General features: G+C 37.7%; 3 protein-coding genes across 7 annotated transcripts; 2 read left to right on the top strand and 1 right to left on the bottom strand.

Moving 5' to 3' along the window:
- Positions 1-427: 427 nt before the first annotated feature.
- On the bottom strand, positions 428-10812 carry LOC149018018 (uncharacterized). The gene is made up of 6 exons (XM_089152348.1): positions 10744-10812; positions 6409-6476; positions 6109-6210; positions 1460-1530; positions 1312-1374; positions 428-1228 (listed from the first exon to the last, which is right to left on the bottom strand). Exons 2-6 carry the CDS (start codon positions 6464-6466, stop codon positions 974-976), a joined length of 549 nt encoding a protein of 182 aa, XP_089008474.1. The 5' UTR covers positions 6467-6476; positions 10744-10812; the 3' UTR covers positions 428-973.
- A 288-nt stretch (positions 10813-11100) lies between these two features.
- Positions 11101-18731, top strand: LOC149018017 (cold-regulated protein 27-like). 5 transcript variants are annotated; one of them, XM_089152346.1, is made up of 6 exons: positions 11102-11565; positions 12285-12443; positions 12543-12852; positions 16463-16578; positions 17375-17421; positions 17811-18731. In XM_089152346.1, the coding sequence occupies exons 1-5, from the start codon at positions 11401-11403 to the stop codon at positions 17381-17383; spliced, it is 759 nt and encodes a 252-aa protein (XP_089008472.1). In that variant the 5' UTR covers positions 11102-11400; the 3' UTR covers positions 17384-17421; positions 17811-18731. The 5 variants fall into 5 exon arrangements, 4 of the variants coding, with proteins under 4 accessions (XP_089008469.1, XP_089008472.1, XP_089008471.1 ...); XR_016172884.1 differs by having other exon boundaries at positions 11103-11565; positions 17375-17719; XM_089152343.1 differs by lacking the exons at positions 17375-17421; positions 17811-18731 and adding an exon at positions 16694-17364 and having other exon boundaries at positions 11101-11565.
- A 3961-nt stretch (positions 18732-22692) lies between these two features.
- HSF4 (heat shock factor 4) lies at positions 22693-25216 on the top strand. The gene is made up of 2 exons (XM_089152342.1): positions 22693-23527; positions 23769-25216. The coding sequence occupies exons 1-2, from the start codon at positions 23324-23326 to the stop codon at positions 24486-24488; spliced, it is 924 nt and encodes a 307-aa protein (XP_089008468.1). The 5' UTR covers positions 22693-23323; the 3' UTR covers positions 24489-25216.
- The last annotated feature ends 2500 nt before the right edge of the window (positions 25217-27716 follow it).

The raw sequence follows: 27716 nt of genomic DNA, 5'->3' as shown, positions 1-27716 counted from the left end.
CTGTTGGAAGTGAGAAATTTCTGAACGTGCCCATCTAGACAGGTGAACTCAGGTGGCTTACAGAGCGAAGAATGCCGGCCCTTTGAAGGGCAAGGTGGAAACTGGGTACCATCTATGGCTTTCACAACAACTCTTAAGCATTTCAAAGAGCAGCAGCAGTGCGTGTTTCTGATTTTAAGTTCTTTTCTGATGGAAACTTGTCATGCCTAAGATTTGATAAGTAGACTCAAATGCTAAAAATGTACTGTGAACTTGTGAAGCATGGATGGGGAATGATTGTGTTCAGCACTATCTTTTCCCTGCCCCATATAGCACCTTTGGCTGCCCAGCTAGTACCCAAACCGGTAGAACATTTCCCCTTCATCTGGCACATTGCTTCATTGGCAGACTTTCTCATTAATTTGATGACACCATGTCATATTAGTTTTCAGAAATGTTAGTAAAATCAAACTAGATCTGGCATACAGCTACCACTGAAAATCCAAGGGAGGAAGCATCATGCCGAAGTGACCTTGACCTGTTCACAAAACTTCCAGCCTATCCAATAATCAGAGTATCAGACTACCAATCGTAAAGAGTCAGGGAAACAGGCGGCATGGCAGAAACCTTTCTGGGTGTTGGTGTTTTCCCATAAGAAGTGCTTAAAGGATCAACTAGGAAGAAAGGGAGCTTAAGAAGCAAACCATATTGGACAATGGGCATTGAAAAAAACACTTAAAAAACATACCAAATTCACCTTCACTTTCTAGTGATCAATACTGAGACAACATTGACTCCAGTAATGTGAAAATTTAATTTAATGGGACATATAAGACGGGGAAAAGGAAAACCAATAAGTAAACCTCAAACATGCAACAATGCAGCAACTACTTCTAATCTACATGGTCGCTGCATACATATTTATACCCATAAAAAATTTTCAACCCATAGGAATTTGGAGTGATTTTGTATAACATTTGTCATTGATGCGGCTTCATTGAAGTTCAGTAATCCTAGAAGGATCTTTTGGTTCCAACTTTGGCTTTTGGGATTTGTCTGAAAAGCAAGGTCTATTCATATCATCACCATTGTCAATATCACTGTCACTGTCACTGTCATTGTCACTGCTAGATGAATATGATCCACTACTGCCTGCTGCCAACACAGCTGGTTGGAGGCCAACCAATGCAGATTCTGCGGCAGCCACAGCCTCTGGTGTGTGAAGATCAGCGACACCCAAAAGCAAATCCTGTTCATTTGGCAGTAGCAGATATGAGTAGATGAGCCTGTAACCTTTGTAACAGTACAAGGGAAAGAAAACATTTCACTGACCATTTCGATAACTTCTGTTTCATTCCCAGTGAGCAATTCAATATCAAGGTCATTTTGAGACATCTGCAATTGAGCAGTTGTGACCCTTGATTAATTAACAGGTGAGGGGTCAAACCATAATGAAGGACGCATTCTGATTATCTTATACCTGTGCATCATGTTGCAGTCTTTTATTTGCTTCTTCCATGACTCCTAAGAAGGCCTTCACTTTTCCAAGGACTGTGGCAGAGGCAACAAAGTTGATTGAAATAAAGAAGCACTATCTTTGGGGTTTTGAACTTCACTAGACAACTCCAAGCCCCATTTTTTCGACATATAAAAGGCAGAGGAAATTTGTGAGAATACGTGGTATGAACCAAGTTCTAGGGTTTAGCTTGTAGGGAAGTTGCCCTAGATTTAGGCATACTCCAGGATCCTCTCTCAGGGAACCAGCAGTCTTCTAAGGATGTATATGCCTCTAATAGGATATTTCTTGGAGGAATTAGGGTTTAAAGTGGTAAGGCAACGCCCTAGAAGGATTTGGCCAGGCTTAGGATTAGGGAATTCTGGTTTTGAAGCTTGTAACCTTGCTGTAATTTAGTCTTCAGGCATGAGATTTAGGTCTAGGGTTTGGTTTGAGGGTTTTTAGGGTTGATTTGAAGAGGATTCAAGGTTTGGCTGTTACTGTAATGGAATTTCAGAACTGAAAACTGGAGTTAAGAGTAGGGAAATTGAGGCCTAACGGTTTCGATTGGGTTAGGGGTTGGGTTAGGAAGGGAGCTGTTGTGGGTGTTTTATAGTTTCAGGTTAGTTTAACAGGTTTATGTATGTCCTACTGGTCTGAAGAGTCCTACTGGTGTTAGGATTCTTGGGAAGGTGGGTTCAGGATTGAGGGTGGGTAAGGGGTTGAGGAAGCTAATCCTAAAAGGGAAAGGGGATTGGAGTTAGGGTTTGGAAGATATAGGAGTTCTGATGAAACTAGGGTTTAGGGTTTCTAAAGGTTGACGATGAATTGCAAACAGTTTGAAAACCTATGGATGAAAGCCTTTTGATGAACTAGAAGTAGGGATTAGGGAAGGAGAATGGTGTGATCCTATAGGGGAAGGGAGGGAGCAAGAGGTATAGGAAATCTAGGGCTAAAAGGGGAGGGGATTTGCTGCTACTGTAGGAAAAAGAAGAGGAAGGGGCTTGCAGGTAGGTTAGGAGAAGGGGGAAGGGTTTAGGGAGGGGCCAGGGTTGTGGTTTACTTACTTGGAGATTGAATGAGGCTGTTGGAACTGAAGAACGACACTGGGATTCTAAGAAGACACGCTCTTAAACAGCAGCAGACCTCCCAAAGAAGCCCACATCTAGGATTCTCCAAACTCTCATTTTTGTCATTCAATTTAACTTGCGTTTATAGAGAATGGAGGCTTTATTTATAGCCTCAAAAAGAAACAAACTAAAACTAAGACTAGAAAACCTAATTGACTTCAAACTGGCTTTCTAATCTAATTAGGACTTTGACTGACTAACAAACTTCTCACATAAACAAGGACTCTATCATAACTCTCTCTAGAGAGATCCAATCAGGATTCTAAGAGTAAATACAGAATCCTCATAAAAAGTAGACTCAAACTAGGAATCCCAACACAACTAGGAATCAAAGTTAGACAAGGATTCTACAATAAAATACAAAATAATGGGACCCAGACCTAGGACACCATGAAATGAGAAAATTTAACAAAATACCCCTGGATCGAAATAGGGGTCCTAGGGTTTGGGGAAGTAACCCTAGGCCCTTGGCAACCCCAAGGAACAGTTTACATCAACAAGTCATGTATGTTGTGAGATGGTTCGACGAAAAGAGGGAAAGGGAATAAATATGAAGGAATAGTTACCTTTTTAATGGGATTGGATTTGGTAGGAAAGAAAAGAAATTGAGGTGGGATGGGACCTAGAAAGAAAGAGAGGATATTAGATGGGAGAGAGATAGATACAACATAGTTTTTACATGAATGGACAACCACATCACCAAACAAGAATGGCGTGGGAAAACTTGAGATGCCACATCACAGAATGCATTTAATGAGGCTGTTTGTCTGGTAATTTTCCCACCCAACTTACCAAACACTCTTGTTTTGGGTGTTTATGGGAAACCAGTACAAGTTTCTCACTCCTACTTTCCCACCTTTCTCCATCAGACAAACAAGGCCTTAGAGAAACTTTTCTTTTCCATTTCAGTGGACTTATTGTATATTGGAGACATTTAAACCAACCAAACTTCGAAACATATTTCCTGGTTTCAATTTAAAATTTCTATTCTTTTCACAGAAGCAACTTTAAGGAAAGCTCTCATGCTTGCCCTTCCCACCCAAGCCTTCCTTATTAGCCGTCACATCCCCACTAACCCAAATTGCACCCTTTGTTGATGCGACCATGAGGACCTTGAGCACCTTTTTTTCCTTTGCCCTTTCTCCAATTCCCTTTGGAGAAAAGCCCTTGCTTCTATTTGGCCCCATTTGCGTCGCTCCTTTGGATTTGCTAGGGATTGGTCTTGGGTTTTGAGGAGCTTTCCAGGTTCTTCCATTTGTGACCGGATCGGTAAGCTAGTCTTCAGTGCTTCTATTCATCACCTTTGGTGGAAGCACAATCTTAGAAGATGGACCTTCAAATCCCGTTCTATTGATATTATTTGGAAAGCTATTTATTTTGATGTTTCTGGTAGAGTTTCTTCTCTTCCCCACCCCCACCCCCAGTAGATGACACCCCAAGGCTTATTGTTGTATCCTAGGGTCTCACTTCCTCTTTCTAGTCTCCCATATAGAGGTTGTTTGTTGTTTCTTCCTTTGTTAATTTAATTATTCATTCAAAAAAAAAAAAAAAACCTTTAAGGAAGACAAGTACATCACTAACTCCTACATGATCTGATTGTTCTACCTAATTACACTTAAATGTCAGAAAATGATGGGTCTCAATGATTGAAACTTGACATCTTCGAGTTTGGTCATCAACTGACGGAGATGCTGGAGCTCATATGAGGAAAGCGGCATCAGAATGTTAGTGTCCTTCAGATTGGCTTGATGTGCAAATGCCTGGGAATTTCTTGCTCGGTTATAATTCTATCCCCCACGGGAAGCGTCTAGTTGACCAAGTTACTTCCAGCATTTGTCCTTGGTATGACATTCACGGCCACAATATTCACACTTTACTGAAGCATGGAGAATCACATGTACATGTTTGAGAGCCTCCTGTACCAACAACTAAGGCAGATCTCTTTGGCATCTGAGTGTGAACCATTGTTGTTCGACGGCTGTTTTCTATATCTACCATTGCATAGGCTTGATCCAGAGATGGAAAAGGTTCCTATGAGAGGATGAGAGCCCGTATCTGGTCATACTTAATGTTAAGACCAGCCTAGAAATCATAGACACAGAGTTTATCCTCCCACTTCTGATAAGTGGCAACATCAACAACAAAAGTTGGAGTGAAGCCACAAGAGGTGGAGGTAGGGTTTAAAGAGGAGGCAACAAGGTGGCTAGGGCCATAAGAGGATCATTGGAGTAGGGTGATGCCCTAGGAGCCTCACAAAGGGTGGAAGGGTGGCTGGTAGTGGAGATAGCATGGCCTAGGGGCCTTGCAGTGAGGAGGCAGTGGCCCTAGGGCCTCATAGTGGTAGTAGCAGTGGTCCTAGGACCAGTTGGAGGTGGCGGTAGTGGTCTCAGGCAACTGGATAGGGTGGTGATGGGGCTTGAACGAGAGAGAAGCTTGAGGTGGGAGCTCTTGGGTTCTTGAAAAATTTCCTAGATTTGGGGCTCAAATCTGTGGTTCTAATACCATGTTGAATGGTCTGAGAAATCCTGAGTTATGTTAGAGTGATATAGGCAGCCTTTTTTTATAATAATAATATGGCAGACAAAAAAGAGAAAATCCCAATATGGGATTATTACAGAATATCCTAGAGACAATTCTACCCTTACATATTACAACAATCACCAAAAAGTGAAAACAGAGGCAACAAGAGACCCAAAAACAAGATAGATTGGAAGAGAATAATACCACACAAGAAGAGAAGTAAGGTCCTAAGTGCAAGTCCTTTGCGCTTGTGAACTTCAGCAGGTAAATTAAGAGAAGGATCATCACTAAAAGGAAAAGACACAACTGATGGAATGGACACGATGGAGCCTAGATTAGACGAAGGCAGTTGACTGGGTAGATTGGGCACAAAAGCAATGGCAGTATCCACTTGCTTGCATTGCTAATGCTCTAAACTGAAAAATTCGAAGACTTGGAAATTTCCTGGCTGAGAGTGGGAGTTCATATGGAAGTACGAATTATCCCATAACCTCTCATCTCAAGTCTTTTTTTTTTTTTTTTTTTTGGGGGGGGGGGGGTTCACTTAGGGCCTATTTGGTTACATGAGTCTGGAGATTTCAAATATCTAGAGATTTCAAATCTATAGATTTCAAATCTATGGAGTTATAATTTATAAAATTAGATGTTTGGTTGTGGAATGAAATCTATGGATTCATCCTAAAAAACTATTTGATCGACATGATTTTTGTGAATGTGCAAATGTATAGCTTTTTTGAAATCTCTGGATTTCACCCCTTACCCATAAATCTACAGATTCACGTTTTTAGTGTAAAAAGGTGAATCTCTAGATTTCATGAATCTAGAGATTTTTACAACCAAACGGGTATAATTCTCAGATTCATTAATCCAGAGATTTGAAATCTCTGGATTCATGTAACCAAACAGGCCCTTAGTGACTGATGAGAAAAATATTCAATTAAACAAAAGGTGCAAGTGCAGATATCCATTAATAGTTGAATTTACCTTTGCTTGTGGGCAATGACATCGTTTCAAGTTTTTCATTAGTGGGAAGTGGCTTTACTATTTTTGAGGGCGGCTCTCTTTTGAAAAGAAGAAGAGTGGACTCTGCAGAAAACCAAGTACACTTTCAGCAATTCTGCTTCTTCATTTTTTCCTTCGTATGCATATGCGTGTGTGTGTTCTTTTTTTTTGGTGGGGGGGGGGGGGGGGGGTTGGGGGAGATTGTAAATCAAGAGAACATTTCCAGAGATAATCACCAACAATGAGATGAAACAAAAACAACCATGATGATAAGAGAGAGACCTAGGCTGGATGAATTCTCCCTTTCCAAGCTCAAAAGGTCTTTACTGGTTGGCCCCATGAGTATGTTTCTGAGTTCCAAATAACAGATGGTTAGATAACTCCGCTTAACTGGGAAAAACAAATGAGCAAAAGATGAGCGATGCCCAAGCCATGTTAGGTTGAGCCAGTAGACTGCTACATTAAGGGTCCAAATACTCACCTAGAGACAAAAAAGTATTGAAGAACACATTTAAACCAAAGAGGAAACAACTATAACCAGATCCCTTTAACAACTAAGCCAATAAAAATAATAATAATAATACACTGCTCTTGAACTTAGACCATAGCTAGGAAAGGACTTCCTAGAAGGAACAACCCAAGCAAAGTGATTAGGTACACATGCCACAATAAAATCACTATACACATGTATTAGAAACCTCTATAAGTAAATCTATTGATAAAGAGAAAGAACAAAAAAATATCAAAAGAAAAGATCAGAATGCACGAGTGAATTTGTAGATAACCCATGTTTGTCATTTTGTGAATGTCATAGAAATATCCCTTCACTTCTTATTATTGACCAACCCTGCCACAGATCCAAATGCATGTTCTTCAAGGCAATATAAAGACTATGATGTGAACCTAGAATCAGCGACCAATTTATCAGTGACATCAGCATGCAATCCCAGACATGCACATGTTAGTAAATCTTACATTGTTGTGGTATTCAACTCTCATCCTTAAAAAGTTTAGAATACCTTAATTTATATAATTAAAGTTAAGGAGAATAAAAAAAAACTTTTCTAGAACCAAATGGGTCCTGTTCTTAACAAGATCATCAAGCAAATTTTGTCCTTGCACACTAGAGTACAAGATGTTCAACCTTTCTTTAAGCACATCGAAATAACCAAACTTTCTGACTAAATGATGTTGCTTCACCACTTAAGCCACCACTTCTATAGCATGAAGGCCCATATTAGGCCCTTAATGACTATCCGAAAATACGCATTGCAAGAAACAAAACCTCCAACCTGACAGTATGATATAGGGTTATCCCTCTTAACTCCTGGTAGAGACTGGGGAAGTGAAGGATGTTCAAGGGGAAAATGGACAAGATCGTACATTTTTTCTGATCTTTTTCAGAGAAAGTTGAGCTGAAAGATAAGACACACTAAAAAGAAGAAAGATATGAGAAGGAACAGTATTTAGATCACTCAAAATTGCTATTGGTGATCAATTTAAATCCTTAGAAGGAAAACACCATTTGGCCATTATTAAGTAAATTTTACAATTTGTGTACACATATAAATGTTGATGATTGTAGGAATTTATTTTATCACACTTGTGACTGAAAATTGATGACAACCCTTTTAGCTTGAACATATTTGACCAGTCTGTGCAAAGGAATGGTATTGAATGAGTTTTAAAATGTACACAAGCCCTAACTAGTAGAAAAACGTATACTCAACAGAAATAACAAATTCAAGAAACTAGGGCAGGGGAATATAAGGGTGCAAGTTTGGCCCTGGTGGCCCTGACCCACGCTATCCCGCCCTAAGCCCGAACTGGGCCTAGGCTCAAGATTTGGCCCTGAGGGCGGGTCAAGGCCAAAATATTATGGCCTTGAATTAAAGCGATTTGGCCCTAATTTTGTCCGTGATTCTAGCTTGATTTTGACCATGATTTTGTCTTTGATTTTGACCTTGATTTTGTCCCTGATCCTGACCATGATTTTGGCCATTATCCTAACCCTAGCTTTCATCCTAATATTGAGCTTCATACTAACCTTGATCTAAGACCTAATTTTAACCCCAAGTCATTTTGATCCAATGAGTCCACTTAATTTTATATTATTTTTTATTTCTTTTGTTGTTGTCATCAAGTAGAAATAAATGATTAATTTTTTTATTTTTAATATGTTACGCTAAAAATAAATAAGTCATTTGTTACATCCTACATTCTTATTAAATAAATTTATGAAAATTCTTACAAAAAAAAAAATAATAAATTTATGTAAATAATTGTTGACTTTTAGAATCAAAATTCTAATTCATTTACTTATTTATTACATCCTACATTCTTATTAAATAAATTTATGCAAATAATTGTTGACTTTTAGAATCAAAATTATAATTCAATTTAATTACAATCAATCAAGTGAACGTGAAAAATCAACTAAAAAAGATTGACAAATAAATCATTGCTAGAATGTAATTTCTTATTTTTATTTTTATTTTTATTTTTATTTTTATAAGAATTTCAATCCATAATAGACCAAAATTATTGGTATTTTTCCCAAAAAAATGATTTGGAAGAATAAAATTATACTAACCTATGTCATTAGACTGATTTTTGTCTATTAAAATGTATTTTGTAGGTAGGGACTACTAGGGGTGCGACTAATATCTTGATTTGTTTTTTGGTGATATTAATATTAAAAAACAACTCACAAAGTACCAATGCTAATTTGTCTATATCATACATATATTATATATAAAACTCCCTTTTGCACTCCTTCAAATTTAATTTTTGCTAATGTGTTGTATATTGATTAGGCATATTTTAACATTATAATAATGAAAGTATACAACTCTAAACATTAACATCAACTTGTATTTGTTAGTCACTTAACTATATAACACATTTATAGTAGACTTAACTATATAATACATTTATAGTAGACCAATAGTTTTATATGTTAGATGGTTCAAATTGAACAACATGTTAGATTTAAAATCAACAAGAAGTTAGATTATGCATATCAATTATATATATGATTCAAATTTGATCAAGAACAAGGACACAAATAGGGTCAGGGCCAATCAAGACAACGATAGGATAGTGACAGGGTTAGGGCCAATCAGGGTCAGGGTCAAGGCCAACCCATCCTTACCCAGAGCAATTAGGGACAAGTAGAGCAGGAATGGGTTTGGCTTGGCCTTGTAGGGCTTAGGGCTAGGGACAAGAATTCTAGGCCTTGAATTAAGGCCAAGGCGGGAATGAGCTTAGCTAAAAATATATAGGGCTAGGATTGGGAGTGGAAAAGCCTAGCCTGGCCCAGCCCGGCCCTGTTGCAGCCTAGCAAAATACTATTCAAATAAATACTAACACCTTTCAAAAAATGCCAGATCTTTAAGTTCTTTGTTTTTTAAAGAAACCAACAACTGGTAATTCAAACTATCATCTCTAACTATAGAAGTTCATAGCATATATGCCTGCATGATTTTCCAACTTGAAAAAAGATTTGGTTTTTGCATACAACATTTGATTGGAGGCCCAAAAAGACAGAAGCAACAAAGCAAACAGAAACATGCAACATAATATGGTCTGGCACAAATGCTTACACCACTGAGAGAGAAGTATTTGCCAGGCCACTAAGACACACTATACTCACAATGTAATCTAAATATTTGATTTCATTCCTGCAAATAAGGTCAACCCAGAACTCGGTATATATACAAGCACAATAATAATTATGTGGGCCACGGTAAAGTATATTAATGTAATACCCAAAACCAACAAAATCACCATGTACCTGTTTGTGATGGAAGAATGGTCTCATCAGAAAATAATTTATGCTAATATGGATATCATGTGTGAAGTCAGAGCGTTGATCAAATAAAAAGTAAATGTGGGGATTCTATGCATTCTTGATTAACAGTTTAAGTTTCTTAGGGTAATCGGATGGCAGTCATGGTTTCGTAATCACCTTATAACCCAATAAAAAATTATTAAACAAAGATCGAAAAATACTTTTGAGATATAAAAATAAGATCCTTTTTAATCTTCAATACAATAAACTTCCCTATACATTAGTTCAATAAACAACTGGAAAGGTCGCTAGCCAAAGAATCTTCTTAGTTTCTCAGCCCTAATGTGAACACCAGGAATTCAGTCGTCCAGTTCATTTAAGAAGTCCCATTACATTGTGTACACAACAACAACAACAACAACAGCAGGAAAAAAGAAAAAAAAAGAAGAAGAGAGGAATAGGGGAAAATAAGCAAACGGAATTAACTCCCATTACATTGAGAACAAAACAAGAGAAACCCAAAATTGGACTAGGGGAAAGTAAGCATATGTAAAAGCTGATTCAATCATCTAACTAACGTGCATCTTCAGGAGGATTGAAAAAAATCCCTTCCACACATGGAATGTAGGAAGACGAAATCAGTAACAGAGAGACCTAATATCAGGCGAGTCAGAGAATCGCTCAACAACACACACATTCCTAAAAGCTAAACTTGACAGAGACTCTAGAAGGAAGAACTTCAGCCGCTCCTTCTATAGCATTCTCAGAAAATCACAAAACCATATCAATCACCGGTAAAAGAACGAGAGTGAGAGAGACATTACTGAGTATGATTCGTAGCAGCTCTTTTCTCTCCTTTATTCTGTTGTTGGGAGTTCAAGGTAGCCGTTGTAGGTCTGGAACCAAAAGTGAAACACGAACAGAAGTTTACTATATATAGCCTCCAAAATCACGCGCTGTAGCAATTTTTTTTTTTTTTATTTTTTTTTTTTGGGGTTCGAATAGTTTTTCTAAATTTGACCCGAAGACCCGAACCGTTTCCAAGGAATCACTAATAAGAATCACTTTCTTTCTGTTTCTTTTTTTGTTTTTCTTTCTTTTGATAGGAAAAATCAGAACCTGAGAATCAAAAACAGATATTTTGTTGTTCCAAGGAAAATATCTGGCTCTGGTTGAAGCTAGATATTATCAGCAACTGCTGACATGGAAAGACGGTGAGAAAGATTACACGTGTAAAAGTGAAGCCATATTGGAATGAGAAGGGGATCACCATGACTCAACCTCTCCATTCTTCTTTCTCTTTCCTCCGCCGAGCAAGAACAGCAGCACCGTCTTTCTCTGATCCCTTGTTTTCGCCTTTCTTCCTTTCTTTCCTCTTCCTTACTCTTCTGCGTTCTAAATTGGAACAAATCTGTTCTTTTCCGTTATTTCTACGAATTTCGTCTAAGAAGAAGCTTCGCTTTTTTTAGTAATAAGTGACAATGGAAGGGAATCTCAACCACGGGAAGCCACCGCCTCAGGGAGATCCGTCCATGGAAGCAGGTAGTTGCAGAAGAACGGAGATTTGGACGAGCTGCGAGACATCTGGTCTCACAGGCGACAATCCCAGAGGAGCTCATGTGCAAGACGCAGAGATGGATAACTTGGTAACCCACTGCACTCCTATTTCTCGCTTTTTCTTATTCTCTGGGAGTTATTAGAGTATGGATCGGATGAGTTGTCCTTCACCTGTTGCTTTTGTCTTTATTTCTTTGCTCTTTGGGGCTGCCATCGTGAAGCTGAGAACTTTCTTCCATCATTTTGCTTTGCTCTTTGTCTCTAAGAAATTTACCTGAATTGGGAAGTTTTCTTCCATCATTTTGGATTTTCAAACTCTGTCTGAATGGAAGAACTCGATTGTAGTTAAGTTGTACCCTATACGTTTCTGTGGTCCTTTTAGGCAGCATATTTTTTTCCCCCTTGGAAGAAAGAGAGTCTCTCTGGTTCTATCTTTCATGAACACTGTGAAGGGATCTAATCTGGCTTTTCAGAAAACAACACCGTTTACCTAAAAAGGAATCGTCCTCTTCTACTTCATTAAGGTTTTAAGTGCTTCGTCAACTGTAGTTCATCGGTGATGATTACTATATTTCATAAATGCACATCTGATAGCATACAAGGAAACCCAAATCAAGTTGTTATAATGAGAACAGATTCGTTAAATATTGTCAGCCTTTAGTAAGTTGAACTAGATACAATTTTTAGTATAATTCTAGCAAGCTTTAACTCCTTACTGAAAGTAGTAAATATGTTGACCTGTATTTTGTATCTTTTGGCTCTATTTTATTTTCTTCTATCATTGTTAATCTCATTTTTGGGCCATCAGGTGACAGGATCTCTATTCACAGAATGGACGGATGAGAAGCACAGCTTATACCTAAATTCCATGGAAGAATTGTTTGTAAAACAGCTAAATGACTACAAATCTTGTTCCAACTCAAAGAATGAAAGCCTGAATCAAAACAGCCGTGTCACGTCTGGCCAGGTCTGAAGCTTAACTCATTCTTTTTGTATGTTCCCCGCTCATGCTGTTTCTGAATTTTTATTTTATTTTTCTTCTGTCTTCTTTTTTATTGCTTTCCAGTTCAAAGTTTTTCGAGATGGCGGCTGGCAGAAGATTAATTTTGAAAGACCTCAACCTCAGCCAAATGTTAAAAATGTCGCCACTCAGCATCATACTCTTTCAAAAAATCCTTGGATTCAGCATTTTAAGTGTGCTGACAAACAGGGAGAAGTAGAATCAGCAATCCCAGGGGTAAAGGCTTCACAGTTTAATCAGGCTGTTCCCTTGGGAAAGACAAGTAGAACACCCTGTGGCAGGGTTACAAGTCCAAAGTTGCTCCCTGCATGTCAGCCACAATTTCTTTATCAGGACCCCGTTGGGATCAATACAGGTGGGTCCAGACCGCAACTTGGTTGCTCTTTCTTTCTTTTGACCTGTATACTATAGGTTTTTAACTGCTTGCTGTTGCACCTTCTTAACTGCTTAGTCTACAAATTCCTCCACATTGAAGAAAGTCTGATAAATCACAATAGGATTTATTGATTTAAGATCACCAATATTTGATATACCATTTGGAACTAAATAGTTAGTTTCCTTGAAATTGTCATGACCAAGTTTGTATTGTAAACAACAAAATGTATCTCTATGCTTGAATATCACTACTAAATGATATAGATCAGCTATGGTCAGTCTTAATTGTCTAGATAAATGGTTCTGTTCCTACTGTTAGCTGGAATTGCAATATGGGGAAACTACTGAGTGATATATTCTGGTTTCAGAGTCTTTTGGATCCAAAAGATCTCACTTCAGGTCATATGCTCAAGGCAGTGGGTTTATGAATATTACATACCTTTGATTTGTACTATGTGGTGGTGCATACTGTTGCATAGTGAAACTGAGAATTTGACTGCTGGGAGTTTTGAGGCATAAAATTTTCAAAATGGATGGATATGCTTGTGAGGTGATAAAGTTCTTTGAAGAAGTGTTCTCCCTCTCCCCCTGTCCTGTCTTTTGTTGGATTCAATTGTATCAAACCCCAAGACAATTCTAAGGCATTATGTTTGGTTTCAAGTTTCTTGTAATATCATTGTGTTAACAAAATAAACACCAAGGAAGATTTGATGCAATGCATCTGTGTTTTTTGTATTGAGTTTCAGTGGTCAATATATATGGAAGGATATCTTAATATAATTATTACATAGATGGAATATACAGCTATGAGGATAGAATTTCCTAATCTTATAAAACACAAATAAGAACTGTACAATAGGAGATTTGATATACACAATTGCATGTGTCAAGATAAATTGCATGAGGTGTCATGATAAGACATTGCAACATGTTGGTTGCTGTTAGAAAACTTTAAAACAGCCTCTCCTGCAAAGCAGTGGGTAAGGCTGCATAGGAGGGAGCCTTGTGCAATGCAACATTCTTTTTTCTTGTAATATCATTAAAACTTAGCACAGGAGTTAAAGCTTAGCATCGTACCTTGACAAAGCTGTACTATAAAGTAGTCCGCATTGCCAAATATCATGAATCCGTACTTTGCAGAAAAAGTATGGACGGCAAAGCATGATGCTATCTGCATTTGTAGTTTCCTCATATCCTTCTGTATGTATGCTTTTCCTGGGTTATACGACAAATTCCTCCAGTACCTTGTGCTGACACAATCAGTTTAAGGTGCATCCAATATGGACTTCTTTCATCATACTTATCTACTTTGCATATCACCTCCATGGACAGTAGATGTCAAGTCAACATTCATCCATCCAAGACAGTGTTCTACCATTGCTTGGATACCCGAGCCTAGAGGGCCTTCAGTAGTTTCACCCATGAGGAAGAAAACTGCAAATAAGGTGCATCTCAACCACCTTTGTTAGGATAGAGGTTGTAGCTGAAAGAAATGGATACTTGTGTTTCTAGTCTACAAATAACAGTGACATAGCTGAGGGGGAAGTTATTGACAACTTTCATGATAAAATGTTGGAAAGCGTCATATAGATGTGGATATCTAATACATTTCCAAGTGAAGACTATGCAATGAAAGGAATGGTGCGTTCAAAATATTAAGGAGAATGATTTAGATCCATGAACAAACTGGAGTTGGTTAGCTTTTGTTTATGTAAAATAGAAAAGTCCCGAGACACCAGTATGTTAAGAGTTAAGATGCTTAGGGACAGGGAGTACAAGAATATTGAATATAAACCCTGAGTTTAATCAAAGAGTGAAACAGTCATTTTTTCTCAAAATTCCGAAGGAGTTTGATATTCTAAATTGTGGTAATTTGTTGGACCAATAGGGCAATCAACATGGGAGGTTAAAAGCAATTGAAACAGTTGGGAGATGTTAGATGCTTGATTTACCTTGCCCACGAGATTCACTGATTATGCCTCCTATTTCTTCTTTCCTTTCATTGTTTTTCCAATGTTCAATGGATATCGATGTTTGTATTATTGGTTTGTGAACTTTGACTGCTTTTCTGATGTCTTCTAAAACAATCTGGTGATTATCATCATTATCTGCTCCAATTTTTATTGCCATGATGACCACTCCTGATTTTACAATGCTAAATGTAGGATCTGAGAAGGAACAAATTATCTGAATTTTTCTTTGCTTATTCCAGGCCTGTGAAAGTGCTCATAATCTTCTATTCATAAAATCAAATGGTTTCCTCAAACATTTAAATCAGAATTTACAAAACCCTGAATTTAGTTTAGGATTGAAATGTCTAACAGGAATAGGCTGTAGAAAGACAATGAAGGGCAGTGGAGACTGCCTCAGATGTTGTGACAATCCTCCGGCACAGCATTTCATAAGGTCAAGTTTTCTTGTATCAGGATTCTTGCGTAAAGAGGTGACTGTCTGGAGCTCCATTTCTATGTCTCATATTGTTTGCAACCACGAAAATGATCCATCACATGCAGCCATTTGTTGAGGAGTAAATAATGGCTTGAAAAAGATACAGGAGTGTAGAATTACAATCTTGTTTCCCTATTCTGAAATTTACTGTTAGTTGATGACATATTCAGTTGAGATGCCTTTCCAGAGAACTTGTCTCTGCTATATTGAAGGCAGTGTACTCTCTTATTAAGAAAGAAATTACTAATGAAGCTCACTCAAAACTCAACTTCCCTTTTGGAAGTAGGATCTTCTTCTCATCCTTAGGGAGACTTCACAATATTCTTCCTTAAGAATAGTGTATTCTGAACCTCTGTAGATCCTGCAGTGGCAAGAGCCTTCTGCACTGGGTATCCACTGAAGCTCATAGGCCTTGGTGCTTTTAGTAGCTGACCTGACTAGGTTAACCTCATTAAGAAGACAGGTCTACCCTCCATTAAGGGTCAATACAACCAATTTTTTTGGAGTGGTCAGTCCAACCCAAGTTTGAAGGCATCATCTCTCTGACGTTTTGCCTCCTTCCCTTGTTTTGCTTCTTCGTTTTTTTTTTTTTTTCCCCCTTTTTCCCCTACCCCCGCCCCTCCCTTATTTTTTTTTGTGGGGGTGGGGGCTTCAGTTTGGTTTCTCTTCTTTCTTTTCCTTTATGCAACCTACTGTTGTAACTTATAACCTCAGAACAGGTCTAGAATCACAAGTGTAGTAAGTTGGTTTCTATATATATATATATATATAATTTTTTTTTTCTTTGGGGGTTGTCGGGGTTTTTTTTTTTTTTTTGGGGGGGGGGGGGGGGGGTTCAGTTTGGTTTCTCTTCTTTCTTTCCTTTATGCAACCTACTATTGTAACTTTTAGCCTTAGAACAAGTCTAGTAAGATTTCGGTCTCGTTTTTGGACTATCCTGTATCAATATGGTTTTGGTTTTGTGTTCTCTTTTGACTGAATCATCCTGATCAATACGCACAATGTATTATTTGAATACATCAACTTTCACTTGTATCACAATTCACAAGCTAATCACAAGGAAAAGTTGTCCTGAAATGATTCCAATCAGTTTCTTTACCTTCCTCTCTTACCAAAATGATCAATTGTTTGGGTTGTTGCAGAGGTGTCAGATCAAAACTTCATTGAAGAAGATCACGACCGAGAGAAGATTAGTATGTGCAGGACGAAAAGGACGAAAAGGAAGAAGATTGCTGCTGATGTTTCAAGCAAAGATCAAGTAATGCTTAATATGAATTGCTAGGAACCTTATATTCTAGCCATCAATAAAAAATCTACACTTTCTTTGTCATGCCATGGTGGCAATCTTAACTTCCATTTACTCTGCTTTTAAGCACTCTTTCAGGTTGTTCCACATGGAAGCCTTCTGTAGATAACATATTATGCTCAGAATTTTGCTTTACTGTGATCTGAAGAACTGGTTGTGGGAATCAAAAAAAATGTTGATAGGTTAGCATACCCAAAATCTGCACTATATATTGGTCATGACCCTTATCTGAAGGTTGGTGGTTGAGATGTTAAGCGATGGCTATGATTGCAACTGATGTTTGAAATTATTTACACAAAAGAAACTGGGTTAACAGAAGGAAATATGAAGCTGACTGGGCCTTGAGTGTTTCTTTAGATGTAAAATGTAGGCTCTTCCAAGAAGAGAGGCAGACTTAGGTGATGGTCACTACTGCAGGCATATAAGATCGAGGAAGAATATTTATATAGGTGGCTGGATTGAGTTAGGCATCATCTAACAAGCTGATGAAGCACCTACAGAGAAAAGCTTTAGGGTTCCTTTTATTCATCATATTTGCCATTTATATCGATAACTGTAATAATTGAGTTCACAAATTGCATATTTGTGAGAATATTATTTTAGTAAACTACTTGCGGTAATTGTCGCTTTCTATCATTTCCATCACTGTGATTCATGTGTAAGTTATGATGCTCGTTTGTGTCGTCGCTTTAAAGTTCTGCTATGAATTCTGTGAATTTGAAACATGGGATTGCTGAATACCTTGCAGGTTGCATAAATTATGAATGATGTCTGAGGTTTCCAGCTACGTCTCAGGTGACTTGAGAACTCATATAGATAACTGGTATACTGGTATAGAGACATCCCTAATTTACCATGGCAAGTTTAAACAAGAAGAATTATATTCCTGGTTTAAGAGTTCAACTCTATGCACTGCTGTTTCTGTTTCTGTTAATGGCCAGGTTTTTGGCCAAACACTGGAATAGAATCACACAGGTTTCAACTTTGGCTTACTCCTATTCAAATCTAGCAGGCAAAATTCAGATTCGGGGTTGTGTTGGACAACTTGCCGGACTGTTTGCCGAGCTAGCATAACCCAGTTGAACCACAAGAGGTGAAAAAATTCTGGTTCTGCATCATGGGATGTGTTTGTATCAGTTCTCTGAAGTGATTCTGAGGAGTTTCTCTTGATTGATTCTGACCAGGATTTTTTGTACAAACCCGGATCTTCTAATGAAACTCCGGCTACAGCGGGACTCGGGACAGGTAACTGCATGCAGCCTCACCTGCTTCACAAGAGAGACTTTTGCAAGTAACAGATTGCCATAATCAAGTTGCAATCGCGTTACTTAACCTGGGATCCGTGGTTCCAGATTTGCCCACTTGTAAGAAGCTGGAAACTCACTCTTGATAATAAGTTACTCCGAAGTCATCTAACAATGATTAGTAATTCCCAAACCCCCTGTTAAACTGTAAGCAGTAACCACTTTAGGTAGTATGGTTCTTTTCATTTCTTTTTCCATTTCTATCTTTATGTTTAGCAGAAAACTTGATGAGTGATTTATCACCAATTAAAAGTTTCTTGAACAGGTTTCCAGATTTGATACATATGCAGCAAGCCATTTTATATCTAATGCCTTGCCTCTCTTTCATTTCTTATCTAACCAACTTCAGAAAGTGATGGATATAGGTAGCGTTGAAGCTACTCTGTTGTTCTATGCATGCTCTGTTCTTGTAGCCGTTTTGGTCCTTATAGTTTATAGATTACACTCTAGCTGTAGAAAATGCTTATCCATTAATTGATATGATTTAAAATAAATATATCAGAACAGAATGATAAGAAATGGCAGTAATAATGGACAACAACAATATTGTTTGGTTAATTATACTGATTATATTCTATCAAGGCAGTTTGTGTGGAAGAAGCCAAAAAATTTCCTACTTATGACAGAAGCTTCCTAAAAATTTAATGTAGAAAGAAGCTCACGGCACCTTAATAATGCAGAATTTCAATGTGGCTGCGAGTCTGTGGGGTTGAAGTGTTTTCTCTTGGAAGTGACGATTTTTATGTATATGAAGGGGATTATTTTACACATTATTGGTGAGAGTTGAATTTTAGTCTCTTTATAAAATAGGTGTTGGTCATTGTTAATTGAGATAATCTTTTATTGTTTTTTTTATTTTAAGTAAAAGAGGGGATGCAATAGCGGTGGCCTAGCGCCCTCCGTTACACAATGTTCGGAGTTTTATCGAGTGTGACCTATGCAAGCAGAGTTAATCCTTTATTGAGGGGTTTAAACAAATGATGTGCAATCTGTTGACAAGTTGACTAATACATTGGTATATTGTTAAGGATATACACTTCAAAATGATGAGACATAAAATGGAGAATGATAATATTTTCCTCTCCCAAACACCCCCAAAATAAAATAAAAGGAAAAAGAGAAAAAGGAAAATTCATATATTTCTTTTGATGTAAATAATAGTTCTTATAAATTAAATCTTTTTTTTTTTTTTTTTTTTGTATCTGAGGTTCATCCGGGCCAGCTTATGCACACTTTGATTACATCCTTAGGGGATGCTTGTGCAAGGGTCGAACCCATGTCCTCTCCACTGAAAAGTATGGATCTTACCACTCTACCAACCTTGCATTAACTAAATCTTCTTTTTTTTCTTCCTAAAAAAACAATCCACATGCATAAATATGTTAAAAATAATCCACATGTTAGACGTGCCAACTAATTTTCACAGATTATAATCTATCACGTGTCATTTTCTCGATATTAGGAATATTTTGACAAAAATATATAAAAAATGTGTAGACGAAATAAGGATGTAGGAGACTTATATAGTCAATGACTTAAATCTTTTTTTTTTTTTTTTTTTGATTATCCATTGTTCATCCAGGCCAGCTTGCTCGCATCCCGTACTTCTTTGGGGGGCTTTTGATATTATATGCGGGGCTTCGCTCCCGGCACGGATGGGATTTGACCTCTCTCGACCTCATGTGTGGAAACGTGTTGGTCTTTGCCAGACCATGACCACCTCGAGGTTAAATCTCGTTTATTAGGGAATGCTCTTCATTGCATAAGTAGTCATCAAGGGTACAAAAATTAAGTGTCTACAACTTGGCACAACATGTATTGTGAGTTTAGATTCTCTACCTGCAAGGGTAGATGATTTTGCTCTTTTCACACCTTTTCACTTCATATTTAGAAAAAGAATATCTCTCAATACTAATAAGGTAAGATTAAAAGTGAATTTCATTTAAATTTGTGGTGTAGAAGTATGAAAAGAACACAATCATCTATCTTCATGTGAAAGAATTCTAACTTTTTTTCCCATCATTTTTCTATTGCAGGAGAAGTTTTCAGAATTCTTATGAACAACTAGTGGAAAAGTCCCAAGATGTGAGTAAAATTTATCTTTAATCTGCATAATTAAATCCTCAACTTTAGTAAATACTCATCATCACCTAAATGATCTTAAATGAAAAAGTTTACATAATCTTCTCAAATCTCCTAACTCTCATCACAAATCACATCACTAGTCAAAAAAGACCGGTGGATGAAAACTTAATCCATCCTATATGTATTTTTTCCTCTTCCTCTTGAGGTAGAACAGCTTATATGTTGTTTGAATTTGCCATTAAAAAACTTGATACCTATCATCTATGACATTTGATTATTTACCAAAGAAAACATGCACTTGGTATTTTTACATAGGTTATTCGCATTGACCAGCCTTATTGTATGGCATACGTAATTGTTTATTGCATGGAAAATGACATGGGTGGATCAAGTAACATTGTAGTTGGTCATCCATCAGTATTTTAAAGTAGGAATATTTAAATACAAATTCAATTATACAACCTTATGCATTTGCCATTGCACATGTATTGTGCGTTTAGATTCTGTACCTGCAGGGGTAGAGGATTTTGCTCTTTTTACACCTTTTCACTTCATATTTAGAAACCAAGACAATCATCTATCTTCATGTGAAACGAATTGTCATTTTCAATTACTTTTAATACTCATAAAATTATATATTTTTATTGTTTCCAGGTGTAGTCTACTCCATCAAGGTTGAAATTCAACCCCACTCAATATTCCAAGCAAGCACAATGGAGAATGGAAACCAAATCCTTATTATATGAGAGCTCAATGGAGAATGGAAACCAAATCCTTATCTTTAAACCTCCCAGAAAATGCATAATTAAATTTCTTTTCTTCTGCATCATGGTTGGTTACTTGGTTGAGGAGTTTGAATTGTTATCCTCATGAGTTCACCTAAATGAGTCTCTTGAGTATAGACTTATAAGTTTACATAATCTAGAAAGTCTCAAATCTCCTAACTCTCATCACAAATCACATCACTAGTCATAAAAAAGACTGGTGGATGAAAACTTAATCCATCCTATATGTATTTTTTCCCTCTTCCTCTTGAGATAGAACAGCTTATATGTTGTTTGAATTTGCCATTAAAAAACTTGATACCTATCATCTATGACATTTGATTATTTACCAAAGAAGAAGAAAACATGCACTTGGTATTTTTACATAGGTTATTCGCATTGACCAGCCTTATTGTATGGCATACGTAATTGTTTATTGCATGGAAAATGACATGGGTGTATCAAGTAACATTGTAGTTGGTCATCCATGAAGTAAATTTTTATCAAATTGTTAGACCCCCGAATAATCTTAAAATCACACCAATTCAATTAATACAACCTTATGCATTTGCCATTTTCATTGGATATTTTTTTTTGTTGCCGAAAACCTTCCGAGTTTATCATAGGACAATTTTGTCTTGACTTTAATTTTTTTTTTTGCCAACCCGGTTTATAAACCGCGTTTGACCCGTGTCGCACACCTAGCTGTAGTGGATGAGTCTCCCAGATGGGATTTTTTGCATCCACAATGATTCGACACCGAAACCTTGCTTAAGCGGACCAAGCTGCTTTAAAACCTCTATTTTGAGTAAAGTGCAATTTGCTCAAAAAATTTTTATTCTTGATTAATTTTAAAAAAATTATACATCCAACGGATGGAAATGATATAACAATATAACAATCTCTTATATATTTATAAATTTAAAAAATATTTCCATCATGTTTCTAGATTCAGCTCCCCTTCTCACATTGTCCACACCCATTCCTCAAAACAAAAGAAACTGCTCTCTATGGGCAGTGAGGATGAATTTCTAGAAGCTTGACTCTCCATAACTTGGAAATAGAATATGCCTCCCTGTGAATCTATGATGCTTGTTTGGAAAACCTCCTTTGATCATTAAAAATTAGAAAGTTAAATCAGTTTTATTTCTTTATTGTAGCCCGTTCGATTAGAATATTCAACAGCCAAAAAAGAATGACAAATGGAATCAAATCTCTATATCAATTTTATTTGGATTCCAGCTAAGAAATTTATTTCTAAAAGAGGAATCTGACAAATAGAAGAGTGATATGAGATAACCCATTCAATCTTCCATTTGACTACAAAATGGCTGTAAATGGGCATGGATGGGATGGACTTCTTCATCGTTTGCTTGCAGGGAAAATAATTGAAAAAGGAAAGAAACCAAAATATCTGCCGTCACAGCTCAGAAAACAAACGGTAGCGAGAGAAAACAGCAACACGAGAAAGAGAAAGCAAGGAATTAGATGGAAAGTCAATTTGTACCGGTGAGAAATATACTGGAAATTCAACTTTCCAACTTTACTGCTCTTGGGTTCCTGACCAAGAAAAACACTGTTAATAACGTAGAAATTAAATTCCATTTGAATACATTTTCGTAAATCATAGAAATCGCAGATTGCCCCCTCCATCTTTCTTTATTACTGTTGGCAGCTTTTGGGATCCAATAGGCAATAGAAAATGAGAATAAAAATAGCTCATAATAAAATAATAATGTAAAATAGGAAATAGAGTGCACGGCGCGTGACGGAGAGTGTGAAAAGGTTAGGTGAGAGGAGAGAGAAAGAGAGAGAGAGATTTGTTTTCGTACATTTCTTCTATAAGCCGTTTGTAGAAAACTCTGGAAAGATACTACTCAGGAGAGGAACACAAAGAAGCGACAGATGAAAGCCACGTGGCCATTTTGATGAGAGAAATTTGCCGAAGCTTCTTCCGAAGTTGATAAGAAGCTTATTAAAGCTTTCCACTTCTTCTTGTTCTTCTTCTTCGTGCAGGAAAAAAGCAAGCGCGTGGTGTTTGTCAGTGATGAGTACTTCTTTCTCTTTCCATACACAACGATCTCTTTCTTCTTCTGCTTCTCTCTCTCTCTCTCCTTCCCCACATCTCCTTTGAGCGAATTTTCTTTATAAAGACAAGATCGATCACGAACCTACCGCTTCTTCTAGAGCTTATTTCTTCCTCGATAAATCGATTTCATTCCTTCGTCAGGTATAGTTCAGTAACGGTCATGTGTTCGGTAGGCTCGAAGAGGAATCGAGAATTTCTCGCAAGAAATAGCGGAAGAAGAGAGACGCTGTGAAGGTCTACCTTACTTTAATCTCATGGCAGGATTGTTCGTGACTGGTTTCTATTGTTGGGGTTGGGAGTTCTTGACTGCTCTTCTTCTTTTCAGCTGGCCTTCCTCTTCCTTCTTTTAGAAGGTGGATTGGATCCAATTCATTTCTGTTTTAAGAAATAATCTGCGAGTTAGGGTTTTTATACTAGTTTTCTTAATTTTTTTCTTCGATCCGGAATTGGAGAAGATGTCGCAGCGAACGGTTCCGGCGCCGTTCTTGACGAAAACATATCAGTTGGTGGAAGATCCGATCACCGACGACGTGATCTCCTGGAACGAAACCGGAACTACTTTCGTCGTCTGGAAACCCGTGGATTTCGCCAAGGATTTGCTTCCCATGTACTTCAAGCACAACAACTTCTCCAGTTTCGTTCGCCAACTCAACACCTATGTACGTTTCTCTCTGTTTCTCTAGATTATTCTAGAAGAACTGCTTTTCTGCAAAATTCCGAATTTTCTTTTTATCATTTTTATCCCGATTAATTCGTATTTTTACCGAGATTCTAATTCCAATCTGACGGTCGGCCATGTGTTGCCGGAATTATTAGTTTTTTTTCTTCTTTTCCTGTTTATTTAATAATTTGGGAATATCGTAGTAACAACTAACAACAAGCACGTGATGGTGTGAGCAGGGTTTCCGGAAAATAGTGCCGGACCGGTGGGAATTCGCGAACGAGTCATTCAAGAAAGGGGAGAAAGAACTCCTCTGTGATATTCACCGGCGTAAAGCTGTTCCGGCGTCTTCGCACGTCGGAAAATGCAACGGCGATGGAGGAGGAGGAGGAGGAATGTCAACGCCGGCGATTTCGGGGGAGGATGTGGGGTCCACATCGAACTCGTCACCGGGTTCGAGGAACCACGCGTCGGACGAGACGGCGGCGTCGGATTTATCAGACGAGAATGAAAAGCTGCGTAAGGATAATCAGATGCTCAGCGCGGAACTAGCGCAGACGAAGAAGCAGTGTGAGGAATTAATGACTTTCTTGTCGAATTATCTCAAGTTGGATCCTGAACAGATCGATCGGATCATGTCGCAAGGGACTAATGGGCTCAGCCGTGATCCGTCGCCGGAGATCAGTCGTGACGGTGCCGTTGTCAACGACGTTGATGGTGATGATGATGATGATGATGATGACGAAAAACAAAGTGGTGAAGAAGAAAAAGATGAACAGGGAGAGGAAGTGAAGCTTTTCGGGGTTTGTTTGAAGACGAACAATAAGAGAGGGCGTGGTTCGGAAGACATGATTGGAGGTGGGTCACCGATGAAAGAGATGAAGATGGCAAGGGATTTCGAAGTGCCATGGACGAGAATATCTCCTTCTCTGGGCGAGACCAGCAAGGTCTGCAACTGAAAACTGAAACTATTTTTTACAGATTCCTTCAAAATTCCAAATGGGTGCGTGATCAGTACCGTAAGGACTAAGGCGTGCCAAACCATAATCACTGTACATTTTTCTTTTCAAATGGATCTTTTGGAAAGACTTATAGTTTCAAAAATCGTCATGAACCATGATGATATGAAGTCTAGTGTAGTAGTAGTAGTAACTAGTAAGTAGTGAGGACCAGTTGCTTTAGTTTATCTGTTCGATCTTTATTGGTTATGTCATGTAGTATTTGATGACGATGGTAATGGTGGATTGTGAAAAGTCCTCCCAAAAGCAAAAAAGGAGTGCTTTCAGACTCTTGAGCCGTGCATCGTCTGTATGAGAAAGGAATGGAAGATCTTCGCATGAGTGTTTTCTTCTTTTACAGTCAGATAGTATATTTGTTATGATGATGATTGTAAAGGCTCTTGGATAGAAAACGTGGAAAGTGAAAGAGAAACTCTCACACTATGATTTCTATCCTTTCTTTAATGTACATTTTTTGTTTCTCCTCTTCCATTATTATACATTCCTCTGCATCATGTAATGTCTTGCATTATGGAGTTAATGATTCATCTGTGTTTTAAATTTTATTGCTTTTCATAATCCAAATGCAAATCCAATACTACTTGTCACCCCCGGGGAACTAAGGTTCGGAATTTCTATCCTTGAGGCTTGTGATAGGGTTTTTATGAGTCTGGGTCATCTTTTTTTATGGGGAGAGTAGTATGTGCTGTCTTAACGCTTCTTACACCACAAATATTGGTGGGATCCATATGAAACTTAGTTAGGGTTTTGTTTTAAAAAAAATTTATTATTATTTTGACCTAAGCCTCACCTGATTTGTGGTGAAAAAGCATTAGGAGCACATACTGCAATTCGGACAAGGAGGTGATCCCGATTCGGGTGCATAGGTTGGGGTTGAATATCACTTCTCCCTCTGTCCCTCTCTCCCCCTCCTCCTTCTCTCTCAATTTATAGGTGTTCTTCTTCCTTCTATTTCCAGCCCAGCCTAGCCTAGGTCTTGAATCTTTGCATGCTCGTTGTCATTAGAGATGATTAGCTGTTGACTTGACGTGGCTTTCAGGCAGGTTAACGATAAATTATTCTATCGCTGGTATGATTGAATTGAGTATGTGTTTGATAAGATATATAAGTTTGCATCAAGGTTTTGAAAAGTCCAACAAGTTGCATAAAAAAAAATTTAATTACACCTCCTCCTCAAAGAGCAGCCATGAGTTGAGTTATTGGTGAATTGGATGATTGTGGGAGTGATCTCCAACTAACCCATGACAAATAATATGTTTGAAAAGTAAAGCAAACATTTGAAAATTTTTGGTTTGGTTTTGATTTATTGACTTTCATTCACAAACAAACAAGTTAACCCAACATTTTTTTTCCCTTTTGAAGACTATCCAATCTGGACTAGTTGATCTCTCTCTTTTTCTCTTTCTTGTTGGTAAGTCATGAATGACATCTTCACTGTTAAAGTTTAAAGTGGGTTCTACAGTTCTTCTAGCTAACACGCGTAGGGTGTCGGCCTCTGGGTCTTCAAGAGTTTGATTAAGCATGAAACATGGAGTCTAATCAACCTCTTTCGAAGGTTTAAAAATGGATTCCACATTAGCAGTGCATGCAGAATTCAAGTTTTGGGGGACCATGAAGCATCCAGTTTTCCAGATTAGCCGATTACGTATGACCAACGCAACAGCAACTATTAAATAAATAATCTTATTGTATCAATCTTTATTTGGGTGGTTGAGTTGAAAAATGAGAATACTCATCTGGCTATTCTTCTCCTGTGTTCCTTTATGAACTTGATTAAAGTGTAAACATAGTCCACTCCACTTGTGAGATCGACTTAACACATCACCAAGGAAAATTTTAGAACCATTAAGATACTTTCTGGAATCTTGTCTCTTTTATCTTCTTCTCGTTGCTTCTTTCCTTTAACAAAAAAAAATATTCTTACTACTTTTTAACAAAAAAAAATTTGTATGTTCCAATCTTCTTTTTTTACTTTTCTTTTTTGTTTTTGGGATTCGAGGTTCATTCAGGCCAACTTACGAACACTTTTACTACATCCGTAGAGGAGCTTTTATAATTAATATAGGTGAGGCTTCGTCCTTGGCTTCAAAGGGATTTGAACTCTGACATCCTATAGCCACCCCTTGGGATTGTAAGTTCCAATCTTATTTGATCTTTGGTGCTTTATTTCTCACTTATCTATCAAAGAAAATTGAAAATAAAAAATTGTATTCAATGAACAGCCTCTCTCTATTTGTCATCTTCTTTTTAGTTTTTAAATGGTCTTGTGAGGTGCTTGGCATGTGTCATCCTCTATTCTCGCTTTTTTTTTTTTCTTTTTTCTTTATTACCAATCAAATGATTGATGAATAGCACTATTTATCGAAGGTTGACAGCTTGTAGAGACACTAACATCTAGACATAAATAGAAGGGAAATTATTTCACCATACTTTAAATGTATTTCCATCTTGACCTAGTCATCAGCAAAATTAACTTACAACGAGTGATGAAACTCTATTGATGCGATTTGGAATACCATCTATTTTGATGTCTGGTCTGGAAAGTGGAGGCCTTCTTGGTAATTATTCAAAACCTTGAAACCTGATGAAGCTTGGTATTTGGTTCGAAACAGTTAGCATCAACCTTAGGCAACTCGTGCTTGAGGGTCAGTAGTTTGGTTGACCACCGATGGAGCTAGGTCTAACCTTTATGAAAAATAGTTTGAGTCATTCTCTACTCCTTCGGAGCCTCAACTTTTCATGTTCCACAGGGAAAGGAGAAAGGAGGGACCTTTTACCACCGCGCCACATTCCCGCCTTGACAAAAAGCGAAAGGGGATTGAGTGTAAATCAAAAGCAATCTCGGTTGCGAGTCATAAATCGTTGGATCTGTCACAAGAGTCAGATCAATATCGAACCACTAATAAGTGTTTCGGGGACCCTAATGATCATAATGAGATGGTATCTCATTATGTGACCAATAGTGGGTAACCATCACCCTATATTGTACTTGCTCTCTCACCCCAGTGCCAATACTCCCAAGTAATAAGTTCATTGTTGTTATCCAGGACCTTTTTCTCTTCTCTTCAGCCTCCTAATTAAAGGTTGCCCCAAACATTAACTCAAGGATCCATCTTCGGCATGGCTATCAAGCATCGACAGCGGAAAGGCCAAACATCGAGGTCGAGA

This window comes from Hakea prostrata, chromosome 4 (assembly GCF_041222555.1).
Source record: "Hakea prostrata isolate BN-2017 chromosome 4, UWA_Hpros_2, whole genome shotgun sequence".
In the NCBI taxonomy this organism is placed as follows: domain Eukaryota; kingdom Viridiplantae; phylum Streptophyta; class Magnoliopsida; order Proteales; family Proteaceae; genus Hakea; species Hakea prostrata.
The sequence above is the reverse complement of the archived record's forward strand: the minus strand, read 5'-3'. Positions and strand labels throughout refer to the sequence as shown.

Excerpts from the sequence above, each read along its gene's own strand:
- HSF4 (XM_089152342.1), top strand. The coding sequence starts at position 23,324 with ATGTCGCAGCGAACGGTTCCGGCGCCGTTCTTGACGAAAACATATCAG. Across the intron at positions 23,528-23,768 it reads TTCGCCAACTCAACACCTAT|GGTTTCCGGAAAATAGTGCC; the intron begins GTACGTTTCTCT and ends TGGTGTGAGCAG.
- LOC149018018 (XM_089152348.1), bottom strand. The coding sequence starts at position 6,466 with ATGGGGCCAACCAGTAAAGACCTTTTGAGCTTGGAAAGGGAGAATTCA. Across the intron at positions 6,211-6,408 it reads GGAGAATTCATCCAGCCTAG|AGTCCACTCTTCTTCTTTTC; the intron begins GTCTCTCTCTTA and ends GGTTTTCTGCAG. Across the intron at positions 1,375-1,459 it reads GACTGCAACATGATGCACAG|ATGTCTCAAAATGACCTTGA; the intron begins GTATAAGATAAT and ends GCTCAATTGCAG.
- LOC149018017 (XM_089152343.1), top strand. The coding sequence starts at position 11,401 with ATGGAAGGGAATCTCAACCACGGGAAGCCACCGCCTCAGGGAGATCCG. Across the intron at positions 11,566-12,284 it reads ACGCAGAGATGGATAACTTG|GTGACAGGATCTCTATTCAC; the intron begins GTAACCCACTGC and ends TTGGGCCATCAG. Across the intron at positions 12,853-16,462 it reads CCCCGTTGGGATCAATACAG|AGGTGTCAGATCAAAACTTC; the intron begins GTGGGTCCAGAC and ends GGGTTGTTGCAG.